This window comes from Trichechus manatus, unplaced genomic scaffold (assembly GCF_000243295.1).
Source record: "Trichechus manatus latirostris isolate Lorelei unplaced genomic scaffold, TriManLat1.0 scaffold00038, whole genome shotgun sequence".
Taxonomy (NCBI): Eukaryota; Metazoa; Chordata; class Mammalia; order Sirenia; family Trichechidae; genus Trichechus; species Trichechus manatus.
In genome coordinates, this window is record NW_004443974.1 from 6,366,368 (window position 1) to 6,378,735 (window position 12,368).

General features: G+C 46.4%; 1 protein-coding gene across 1 annotated transcript in view; it reads left to right on the forward strand.

Annotated features, from left to right (window-relative positions):
• The first annotated feature begins 1,095 nt into the window (after positions 1 to 1,095).
• The window catches only part of PTGS1 (prostaglandin-endoperoxide synthase 1), an 18,640-nt gene continuing 7,367 nt past the window's right edge, over positions 1,096 to 12,368 (forward strand). Inside the window, exons 1-7 of the mRNA XM_023730685.1 lie at positions 1,096 to 1,165; positions 1,555 to 1,695; positions 1,893 to 2,036; positions 4,489 to 4,670; positions 4,775 to 4,858; positions 6,600 to 6,846; positions 9,294 to 9,580. Of these exons, the coding sequence (XP_023586453.1) occupies positions 1,671 to 1,695; positions 1,893 to 2,036; positions 4,489 to 4,670; positions 4,775 to 4,858; positions 6,600 to 6,846; positions 9,294 to 9,580 (969 nt within the window). The 5' untranslated portion in view covers positions 1,096 to 1,165; positions 1,555 to 1,670. The remainder of the gene's footprint in view (positions 1,166 to 1,554; positions 1,696 to 1,892; positions 2,037 to 4,488; positions 4,671 to 4,774; positions 4,859 to 6,599; positions 6,847 to 9,293; positions 9,581 to 12,368) is intronic.

Sequence of the window (12,368 nt, forward strand, 5' to 3'; positions counted from 1 at the left end):
GAGGGCTCTGCACTGTGAGGTGGACATAAATGAGCTCTGAAGAGTTTCTAACTTTGTTGTTTGAAGAATCACTGAGGCAGTGCAGACTGGAGCCAGAGGGCTGCAGTCAGCAAGATCTGGATTAGACACAAGGAGAAACTTCCCTGTGGAGGTTTCTCCAGGAGGCAAGAGGGCTGATGCCAGAGCTCCACTCACTCTCTCAGGAGATTTTTCCAGCCACTTCTCTTCTGTTCCCTTGGTCCCTTTAGAGTCCTAGAGCCCAGACCCCAGCCTTGACTTGGGCTAAGATTGGTCCTATCAGGAGCTGGGGCTGAGATAGCTGAGGCTCTGGGGTTACCCATTCCCCTCAGACTCACCCTCTACCCCCACAGCTATAGAAGGCTTCTTTCCTTGGGCTTGACTGCTGAGCCTAGTGGGGGTAATGTGGAAGTGAAGGGATGAGGCAGTCTGTCTGGTGTGACTTGCTGGGTGACCTCTCTGGGTTTCCCTTTTTCTGGCCTCAGTTTTCCCATCTGCAAAGTGGGTATTGTGACACCTTCTCCAAAAATGGAGGGATGAGTGGGAAGCCTCATTGCCCTAGTGTCCAGGTGGTCACCCAGCTTGGGGAGAAATCCCTCATCGTTGTCCCTTTTCTGAACCCCACAAACCCTGCCTTTGCAGCTGAGCCCTGACTTGGCAGGAAGCGGAAGCTGTGGCTGCAGTGTCTTATCAGCTCATTTCCTAGCCTTTGATGTCATGGCCTGGAGTCTAGACTATGCCCCCTCTGGTGGCAGCAGGGAGGAAGGGAAACTTCCCCTGGGGGCCTGATGTGGGCAAGGCTGGAGCTCTAGAGCAGGGCCTGGTAATGACAGGGACAAGGATTTATGCTCATTGCTCTGGAAACAGGGAGGGCCCTTAGGGGACACTAAAGTCCAGAGAGGGGTCACTCAGAGACTTAGGACAGGCTGGGACTTGAATCTATACCTTTGGCACTGCATTCTCCCGTCCAGGGCAAGGTGGGGGCCGGGAGGTCCTGCTAGAGTCTCTGATGCCCGTTTCTCACCCACAGTGAACCCCTGTTGTTCCTTTCCGTGCCAGCACCAGGGCGTCTGTGTCCGCTTTGGGCTCCATCTCTACCAGTGTGACTGCACCCGCACGGGCTACTCGGGCCCCAACTGCACCGTCCGTGAGCCAGCCGGGCCTCCAGCCCTCACTCCTCTTCCCTGGGCTTCTCCTCCCAGACCCCTACATGGCCCCATTGTCATTCCCTTCCTGGCTCTGACACTCTCCTTGACCTGCTTCATCCTGAGCCCTCACTCCCAGCACATCCTTCCTCCTAGTTCTGGGCTCTGCAGGAGTCCTCACTGACCAGTCCCAACCTCAGTTCTTAGCCGTGTCCCCTCTTCTCATTTCTAGCTCTGACTTTACATGTGTCATCACTCCCAGGGCCCTGTTCTTACTTATTGTCCCATATGTACTCTCTGTTCCATCCTGGCCTTCATCCCCAGTTCCCATCTTCCATTCTGGCTACTCTGCCAGGAGGGCCCAACTGAGTGGCTCCCATTGCCCCGGCAGCTAAGCTATGGACCTGGTTCCGGACTGCATTGCGGCCCAGCCCCTCTTTTCTCCACTTCCTGCTGACCCACGGGCGCTGGTTCTGGGAGTTTGTCAATGCCACCTTCATCCGTGAAATGCTCATGCGTTTGGTACTCACAGGTTGGTTGGGGCAGGGTTTTCTCTAACCTGGGGAACATCAGAGCAAGAGATCATGCCAGTTCTTGTCATCTGATATGGGTAATGGATGGGGAGATGCTACAGTGCCAGATAAGGCAAGCCTCAACTCAAGAGCGGGAAGGGAAGGGATGTAACTGAGGCTGGGAGCCCCCTGTCACCAATATTTTTACCCCCTGCAGTGCGTGCCAACCTTGTCCCCAGCCCCCCAACCTACAACTCCGCACATGACTACATCAGCTGGGAGTCCTTCTCCAATCAGAGCTACTATACCCGTATTCTGCCCTCTGTGCCCCAAGACTGCCCTACACCCATGGGAACCAAAGGTAATGAAGATAACATGAGGCGCTAGGCCTGGAGATCACAGGAGATGCTCAATTCTCTGCAGGGAAGAGCAGGCAGAAGAGCAATTATTGGTCCATTTCACAGATGGGTGGACCAAGGCAAGGCAAGGACATATCCAGAACTAGGGATGAAGACAGGGTTGAGGAATGAAGACAGGAAAGGGCACTGACGGGTATTGCCTAAGGTCACCTAGAAAGTCTCTGGCAGAGTCAGACTAGTGCTTTCATATTTCCAGTGTGTCATTTTGCCTGAACCTTGTCTACTGAATGGATGACACCCTCCTGGGGTGAGGGTGACTTGAAAGTTGAAAAGTGGAAAGGAAGAAAGAATGTTCTATTTATTCAGTGCTAACTCTGAGCTTGGTTCTTACTAATGTAAACAGGTTCACGTATTTTACCAGTGCAGGGTATAAATAAGGTATATATATGTGAACCTGTTTACATTAGTAAGAATTATTTATTTGTTTATTTTTGTTGTTGTTGCTCAAGACCCCGCCTGGCCTCATTGGCAGGGGTCTTCCTCCTAAACCCTTCTTCCCACTCCACTGCTAATTGTCAAAAAAACCTAGGGGTTTACTCAGTTCAGAGCCAAGAACTCACCTTCAAGTACAGCAAGACAAGTGGGGCTGATTAGTCAGTTGTTGCCACATGGTGTCACTGTTAAATGCTGGTCCTGTGCAGTCCCATGAATGTGTGCTTTTGTAGGTTCAGAACCTTGCATATGTATTGATGCCTATACTTGGGCCCCACAGTTACCTTTCTGATGGTTTGCACACACATTTTTAGCTACTATTCCAAAAGTATGACCATTTTTGGAGGATAGCTGGGTCTAGCAGAGCTTCTGGACTCTGCCAATACTTTGCTGGAACCAAACCAGTCTAACCCAAGATCCACCTGCGTGATGATTCCAAGTTACGGGTACAGACCATACCTTCCAAATTCTTTTTGGTGTGTTCCCTTTTAGGGAGCTTGATACTCATTCTTGCCAGTGGAATCCAGTTGACCATCTTGATCCAAAGAAGGTTCTATTAATCTTGAACTTTTAACATTGGTCCTACAAGAGGTATTGTCAAGGAATGCCTTTATCAGAACACAAAAGATTCTGTTAGTCCTTTCTGTTAGGGCATTGAGTGCTAACTTATCTAACATTTATGTAATTAAGGAAGGCCTCTCAAGTGCTTATTCTGATAACGACAGACACCAGTTTCAAGAAGACTTGTCTTTACCCTAGACATAGAAAGACTACCATCATTAAAAGCAGGGGTCGGCAAACTATGGCTCCCAAGCCAAATCTAGCCTGCCCCTGTTTTTGTAAATAAAATTTGTTTACATATTGTCTATGGCTGCTTTCATGTGACAACAGCAAAGTTGAGTAGTTGATCTGTAAAGTCTAAAATATTTACTATCTGGACTTTAAAAGATTCTAACTTACCAGTGCCCTGTCATGCTTACATTATCTCATGCAACCAGGGGCAGATTACCCAACAAGCAAGGTGAAAAACATGTGAAACTGTCCACTACAGATTAGTAAGTAAGCACAAGTAAATCTGTGTTTACCTTGTTTACTGGGTAATCTGTCCCTGTCAGGGATTGTAAATTTGAAGAGGCTTTGATTCTGTAGGAAGGTGCTGTGGAGTTGGCAGAAAGATAGAAGCCAGTCATACCTAGAAGCAGACTCTTTGATGTGGTGAAAAAATGTGAAATCGTTCACTATAGATTAGGTAAGCACAAGTAAGCCTATGCTTACCTTGCTTATTGGGTAAGTTGACACTGCATGCAATCTTCAAATCCACTGTATAAAATAGGTATCGCTAGCCCTGTTTTACAGACGAAGAATTTGAGGCTCAGAAAGATGAATGATGTATCTACGTGCACACAGGTAGTAAATGGCACAGCCAGGTTTGAAGACAGGCTACTTTGCCCCAGAATCAGGGAGTCTATGTTCTTTTTTTTTTATTATGAAAAAATTTCAAACATATATAAAAGTTGACTATACTGAACTCCTGTGTACCCATCTTCCAGCTTTAACACTTGTCTACAATTTCCTGATCTTTACCCTGTGGATCTGATCCACAACCCATCATGGGAATGGTGCAGGACATGCCAGCATTTCATTCGGTTGAGCATGGGGCGGCCTGGAGTTAGGAGACCGATTTGATGGCAGCTAACAACGATAGCAGCAACAGGATTTCATCTATACCCTCATCTTATTTTTTTATGAAGTATTTTAAAGCAAATTCTGGATAGCATGTCATTTCCCCCATAAATAACTTCTAGGGTCTTTGGTAGAGAAGAAGGCTCAGGGGCCACCTGGTGGGTGGGAAGTGGTCCTGCAGAGGCTACTCTGAGCTTTCTGCTTGGGTCAGTTTGGCCTGGTGAGCCCAGAAGACCCAGACAGGTGGCGGCTCCTGTTCTTTTCTACCTCCCCAATCAGGGAAGAAGCAGTTGCCAGATGCCCAGTTCCTGGCCCGTCGCTTCCTGCTCAGGAGGAAGTTCATACCTGATCCCCAAGGCACCAACCTCATGTTTGCCTTTTTTGCACAACATTTTACCCACCAGTTCTTCAAAACTTCTGGCAAGATGGGTCCTGGCTTCACTAAGGCCTTGGGCCATGGGGTGAGTCCCTAGGAGGGTTCAGGACTTCCCGGAACTTGGCATGTGCAGGTCATCACAGACAGGGCAGGACCAGGGAGATCTGAGTGGACCTTCTCTGCCCTCAGGTAGACCTGGGCCACATTTATGGAGACAATCTGGAACGTCAGTATCAGCTGCGGCTCTTTAAGGATGGGAAACTCAAGTACCAGGTAGTGCTGGATCTGGGGGTGTGGTGGAACGGCCTCTGATGGTCTCCCCTGGAAAAGGCTGCTGGGGGGCCTGGATGCTGTCCTGAGAGGGCCAGCTGCACGAGCTGGTAATGTGTGCTAGGAGGAGACACAGTTTGGGGACAACAGTCAATCCTTGGGAGAAGTCCCCAGGCAAGAGAAGTGGATGAGGAGCAGACATGGCCTCTTATGTTCTCTTGGGAGGTGGCTTTTGAGGCTCAATAGGAGGTGGACATTTCCAGGCTGCATTTATTTATTTAGTTTTCCACAATAGTAATTGGGCACCATGATGCATCTGGCACAGGTGATAGAGTCGTGAACATCCCAGTTATGGGCTTTGACCTCAGGGAACTCACAGTCCATCAGGAGCCACAGACGTAAACACTAGCATGCTAGCTCCAGGAGGGCTTTTTTGTTTAAACTAGTACTGCCCAACAGAAATATAATGTGAGCAATCTATGCAATTTAAAATTTTCTAGTAGCCACATTAAAAAAGAGAAAAAGAAACAGCTATATCAATTTTTATAGTATATTTTATTTAACCCAATATATCTAAAAATTATCATTTCAACATGTAATCAATACAAAAAATTATTAATAGGATATTTGACTTTTTTCATGCTAAATCTTTGAAATCTGGTGTGTATTTTATACTTAGAGCACCCCTGTATTTGGATGCTAAATCTTTACTGGAATTACTTGATTTGTATTTAGATTTCATAAAATTTCCAGTTGAAAACATAGATGCACATGTCTAAGTTGTTCCAAACATGCTTCAGAGTTTCCCAGTAACTAAAGTATCAGTTTTTAAGTTTAAAATTCAATTAAATAAAATGAACAGCTTAGTTCTTTATTTACACTGGCTGCATTTCACATGTCCTATAGCCTTATGTGGCTAGCGGCTATCGTATGGTACAGTGCTAATGTAAACAAGCAAAAACAAAAAATTTACTGATGTGTCTTTACGGTTAAGAACAGTACTTGGTATATAGTAGACCCTCAGTGTGTATTTATTGAATGAAGGAAGAAACTGCCGAATAATTAATCTTACTCATGATAACTGCCACCAAGGAGAAGATATGGTTGCCACCAGAGTGTTCAAAGGATTGGGAAGGCTTCACTAGGAAATTACAAACAAAAGGAGACTTGCATGAAGGATGAGCAGGAGTTAGGAAGGCAGGGCAGGAAGGGGCTTTCCAGGTAGAGGCCTTAGCATGTGCAAAGGCTTGGAGGTGGGAAGTAGCTTGAAGTGAAAGAAGAGGAGTGTTGCTGAGCTTAGTGACTGGGGATAAGAATGATTCGAGATGAGAGTAGAGATGTCTTCGGCAGCCATGTTAAGGATTTTGGAGTTTCTGCTAAGAGCAGAGAGGACCTTGAAGGGTCTTAAGCCAGGAAGTGGTACTAGACTAATGTTTTTTAACGGATTGCTCCGACTGCAGAGTAGAGAATGGACTGTTTTGAGGGAGGGAGTGGAAGTAGGAAGCCCACTTAGGGAGGAGAATCAGGGTGGGAAATGAGGGATGAGGATGGTGATAGTGGGATGGAGTGAAGAGAAGTGATTTTAAAAAAGATTTAGGAGGTAGAATCAACAGGTCTTGGTTGCAGAGGACGGGCAGCTGCCCTGCCATGACATGGAGAACTGTAAGTAGGAGTGGGAAGGTGTCAGCTGTGGGCACGCGTGGGTGCCCTGCTGTCCCTGGTTGCCAGGTGGCCACATCCACAGGTGCTGGACGGAGACGTATACCCCCCATCAGTGGAAGAAGCACCTGTGTTGATGCACTACCCACAGAAGATTTCGCCACGGAACCAGATGGCTGTGGGCCAGGAGGTGTTTGGGCTGCTTCCTGGCCTCATGCTCTATGCCACAATCTGGTTGCGTGAGCACAACCGTGTGTGTGACCTGCTGAAGGCCGAGCACCCCACGTGGGACGACGAGCAGCTCTTCCAGACGACCCGCCTCATCCTCATAGGTGAAGACTCCAAACCAACCCTGCTCTGGAAGGTCATGACCTCTACCCTGAGAAGTGGGTGCATGAGGGCAGTGGCCTGGGGACAGAGAGTTGGCATTAGAATCCTGGCTCTATTGCTTCTTAACTAAGAACTTCAGCAGGCACCTTTACTTCTGGGAGCCTCAGTTTCCAAATCTGTTCACTGGGGATAATGATGGTTGTAGGGATTTGTTGAGATAATAAATGGGAGGGCACCTAGCACACAGTAGGCCTTCAGAAAATGGATGGCTGTGAAGTTGGGTGATTCACAGCAAATGCAAATCTTATTAGCCACCCCAAATCTCAGTTTTCCCCTTGTACTGTACCAGATGTACACAGTGATGTCCCTAGCATGTGCAGGGTGAAACCCCAGCTTTCCCAGCCTTCAGGAATCCCCAAGTTTCCTGCCCTGCATGTATTTGCCTTCCTGGAGTTTGAGAGCTTCTGGGTCACTCAGGGACAAGATATTTTTGTGTCTCCTACGGGGGCAAGTCTGCAGCCTAAAGTGTCAGATGGTTTCCTGCCTGGGAGCTTGGGCCCTGACACCCCTGTCCAGGCCATGTTCTTTCTGAGTCACCAGTAACCACCTTCCCCCACCTCCAGCCATCACTGGGCATGGCTGGTCCCAATTATAATGCCTGATTCACTGGAGCCTGGAAGAGCCTGGCACTGGGAATAGGAATGGCCCGGAGAGGGAGAGAGGCTGGTTCTGAAGTCCCAGTGTTGAGAGACCTCGACCAGAGAGGGCAATCTGTGACTGGAGGCTGCCCAGGTGATCAAGCTGTGAACAAAAGTAGGACTCCTAGGGCAATATACATCCAGTACATCATCTAACTCTCCGCAACAACCTATGAGCCAGATATCATTGTCCTTGTTGGGAAAATTAGAATTCAGAGAGGTTCAGTGAATTCTTCAAGGCCACCCAGCAGTGGGAGACTTGAACCCTGGTCTGGCTGCACCAAAGCTCATGCTACTTCTACCATGTCACAAGGGGACTCTTTCTTGAGTGGAGAGAGGTTGCAAACATCAGTCTGATCTTTTGTGACGTGTGAGTGTGGGGAGAGGATTCTCCCCTTGTGCCAACACTAGTACTCCTGCTTCTAGCTGACACATATCAACACTCCTTATATGCCAGGCCAGGCCCTGTGCCAAGCAGTTAGATAAGATTGTTGTGAACTCCTCACAATGACTCTATGAACTAGGTACTATTATTACACACATTTTACAGTTAAAGAAAGTGAGGTTCAGAGAGATTATGTAACATGGCCCAAGCTCAAGTGGCTAGACATGGTGGAGCCAGGATTTGGCCCCACGCCTATTGATTCCAAATCCAGTGGCTCCAGGTCAGTTTACTAAATGCCAATTTGTCTAATTGCCCAAACTATCAGTTTTTAAAAAAATATTTAGTTGACTAGTTTTCATTTTGTTACGGGATGTTCGATATGTTTCTTCCCTGGCTCTTTGCTTGTCACTATTGCTGAAGAAAAACCTGTTGCCGTCCAGTCGATTCTGACTCATAGTGAACCTACAGGACAGAGTAGAACTGCCCCTTAGGGTTTCCAAGGAGCAGCTGGCGGACTAGAACTGCTGACCTTTTGGTTAGCAGCTGTGGCTCTTAACCACTGCACCACCAAGGCTCCATTACTGAGTAGAGAAAAAAATCTCTTTGTAAGAATTGGTATGTATTAAAACATACAAGAAATAGAGTTTTAAAATATATTTGGGGCTAGGTTCTCCTCTTGAGTTCCTGGGTGGTGCAAATGGTTAAGGGGCTTGGCTGCTAACTGAAAGGTTGGCAGTTTGAGTCCCCCTGGAGGCACCTCGGAAGAGAGGCCTGCTAATTTACTTTTGAAAAACCAGCTATCAACAACCCTATGGAGCACAGTTCTTCTCTGACACACGTGGGGTCTCCATGAGTCAGAGTTGAGTTGACGGCAACTTTTTTGTTTGGTTCTCCTTATACCCCAAGTGTCCCTGTCTTGGCTGCTGCAGAAGCTCTCACAGTGGTCCCTTTGAAGTCCCCTCGCTCCCATACTGAGGGTGTCAGCACGCTGAGAGCCCTCATTAAGTAAATCCTCCACTTTTCCATATTTAGTGGCCTCTCCAACCTCTTTTAAAGAGCTGCAGTTCTCGGATACCACCTTTGCATGTCCTGCTTAGCTGGGCCTCCCTTTGGAGGTGCCTCTTGTCTTGGGGACCTCAGTCAAAACTGAGCCAGAATATTTTATTTTCACATAGCGTTACAAAAAGACAAAGTGAAAAATGGCCAACTAAAATTTTAAATATTAATAACAATAACAATAGCAACAATGATAATATTCAAAAAGTAATGAAGAAACAAGCACTTTTCATGAATTGGCCTGATTCCCAAGCTGGGTGTCTAAATCAGTGTCATCTGCTGACCCTGTTCCGAATCCTCCCCTGCCCAGGGGAGACCATCAAGATCGTAATTGAGGAGTATGTGCAGCAGTTGAGTGGCTACTTCCTGCAGCTGAAATTTGACCCGGAGCTGCTATTTGGCGTCCAGTTCCAGTACAGCAACCGCATTGCTGTGGAGTTCAACCACCTCTACCACTGGCACCCGCTCATGCCTGACTCCTTCAAGGTGGGCTCCCAAGAGTACAGCTACGAGCAGTTCTTGTTCAACACTTCCATGCTAGCGGACTATGGGGTTGAGGCCCTAGTGGACGCCTTCTCTCGTCAGGGCGCTGGCAAGGTAAGCCCCAGGGGCAGCACTGAGGAGGGCTTGTGGGCTCCGCGAACCAACAGACTTGGGGCCAAAATCCAGTTCCTCTTCTGTAAAATGGAGGTAGTGTCACTTCCAAAGGTCAGCTGTGAGCATTCCTTTATTAATTCTCCTGTTCATTTGTCCACTGAGGCAATGGCAGACATTATTCCAGGTACTGGAGAGAGAGTGGTGAGCAAGACACATATGGTTCTTGGCTACTTGTCCTCTTGGAGCTTACGCCATGGAAAGAGATTACAGTCATATGATAGTGAACATCCTTTCAGTACTTACTGTGTAAGGCACTGTGCTAAGTACTTTTCAGATGTTATCAGAATTATAAACACACAGTAAGAACCACAATACAGAGAGTTCATGGTGTTTCCGGAGATCAGAGAGGGGCTTCTGATCCAGTTTTGGGGGGTTATCAGTAAGAAAGTGATGTTATGGGTAAGGAACTAAGTAGAGATCTGAAGGATAGGAGTTTCCCAGGGAAAGAGGTAGTGTTAGTGATGGGGATGGTGTGCTCCAGATAGAGGGGACTGCAGTGGTATCATTAGGGTTGGTGTGTCCCAGTGCGGTAAGTCATGGTGTCACCCCCTGCCCCCCACCACTGCCCATAATCCTCCTCCGGTACCAGATCATACAGAATCCCTAGTAATGTTTATTATCAATTTTAATCATAGACTAATATGTGATATAGTTGTAAACTGCTGAAATGTAATATTTCTTAGATTATATGAATACTAACAACAAAATTGTTCTGTAAAATTTTTCTACACTGAATTACAACATTATTAGTGACTAAGCAGAAGCTTTTTTTGATTTTTCTCCTTCCTTTCCTTTAATCACTACTTCATTCTCAAAAAAGTTACTGATATAGGTTCACAAATATTAATTACCACAATATTGTAGCTAAAACACCAGAATATTTGCCAAAACCAGCGACTATAAAAAACACCAGCAGCAACGAAACCAACAGTGCATGCTACTGGTGCATACACATGAACCCATGTGCTTCAAAGCATCGTTGTAGTTGGGTAATATTGACGGCTCTGACTGGCACATTGGAAGATTCAAAAAGGAAATTCGCATAGAGTTTTAGCCTTGTAAATATATTGATACATGTAAGCTGGGCTTACGAAAAATGTTTTTGTTGTTATAACTAACTGTTGTTGTTAGGTGCCATCAAGTCGGTTCCAACTCATAGCGACCCTATGTACAACAGAATGAAACACTGCCTGGTCTTGGGCCAAAAATAATAAATTTCTGCTGGAACACTGCACAAAAATTTTAAAGACAGTCATTTTGGTGTCACCCCCTCTGACAATGTCACCTGGTGAGGTCTGCACCTCCCACACTCCCCTAATGATGCCACTGGAGGACAGCATGGGCAAGGCTCAAGGGCTAGAGGGTGTGGTGATTTGAGGAACGGAAGTACATTCAGGATATAGTAATACGTGTGAAAGTGCTTGCACATAGGTGTTTATTAAGTCATAGGCCACTTTCCCTGGAATTCCTAACCCACTCCCTCCTGAATATTCCCTTCTAACTTGGAAGCTCCCAGCTCCTTCATCTTAGCTCTCTGACGCCTTCATTTTCATCCTCAACCCCCTGCTTCTCTCTACTCCTTGCTCCTGAGCCCTATCAGGAAGTTGCAGCACCATATGGATTTTGGTTTCCTCGTGGTAATTTGACTGAAATTAGCATGTGCTGCCACCAGTAGGCAGCTGCTGGCTGGTTTATGGCCTCTGTTCTCTGTGGGGACACAGATGCACAGAGATAATGGCATTTGTGTGATAAAGTGTGGTTTCTGAAGCATTTCAAGGAATGACCACGATGATAAGTGTGGGAATGATAATGTGGCATAAAGCAGAAGGGGGACGGGAGTGTGCTGACTCTCAGGATATTAAGAAGAATGTGAGAAGTGATAAAACAGGGTTTCCCCCATAACCATCACACATGGCTAACAGCTTGGGGGTTACTTAGTGCAGACACTTTGATAACTGCTTTGCATAGTTTATCTCATTTGTTTCGCTGCAACCCTATGGGGTAGACGCTCTTACCTTCCTCATTTTTACATACAAGGAAACAGCGACTTAGCTCAAGTAACGTTCCCAAGGTCCCACAGCTTGCAAATGGGCAAGCCAGGACGGTCACAGCCTCTCTTGATTTTGCTCCAAGGTGCATGTTTTCATCCGACTCTATTTTTCCTCTTTTCTACCCTGTTATACTTTTTCTATCTAAACAAAACTCTTCCTTAACATTATACACTCATTTTGAGCAATAGAGCCTTCTTTAGACCAATGCTCCTTAACTGCTATGAACAAGAATCTTCTTCTGGAGCCTCCTTTATCTCACCACGTTACCTGGGTTTTGAACCCTATTTTCCCTGTCTTCACAGAGTATTACACCACCCCTTGGTTTTGGGATAAGACTTCAAGTTTAGTTTAACTAAACTTGTCTAGATGCTGTAGTTTTCCTGGGAAGATTTTAGCTCCCTCCCTCCTAGCTTACAACCTTTCTTCTCCCAGGCAGCTTGGCAGAAAGAAGGAGAAAGAACAGACTATTCACCTCTTCCTGTGATTGGCTTAATATGGCCTGAATAGAGTGACTTGATGCTTTCTGTTACTACCTTCCTACTCCTAGTTTCTCCTTCCTAGTGGTGGCTGATTACTAGGGGTTCCCTTCTTAATATTAGATGTTCAGTATATTTGGTTGAGTCTCAGTACTATGATACAGAGAATGAAAATAAATAAATCAAAATTGGTCCTTTAGC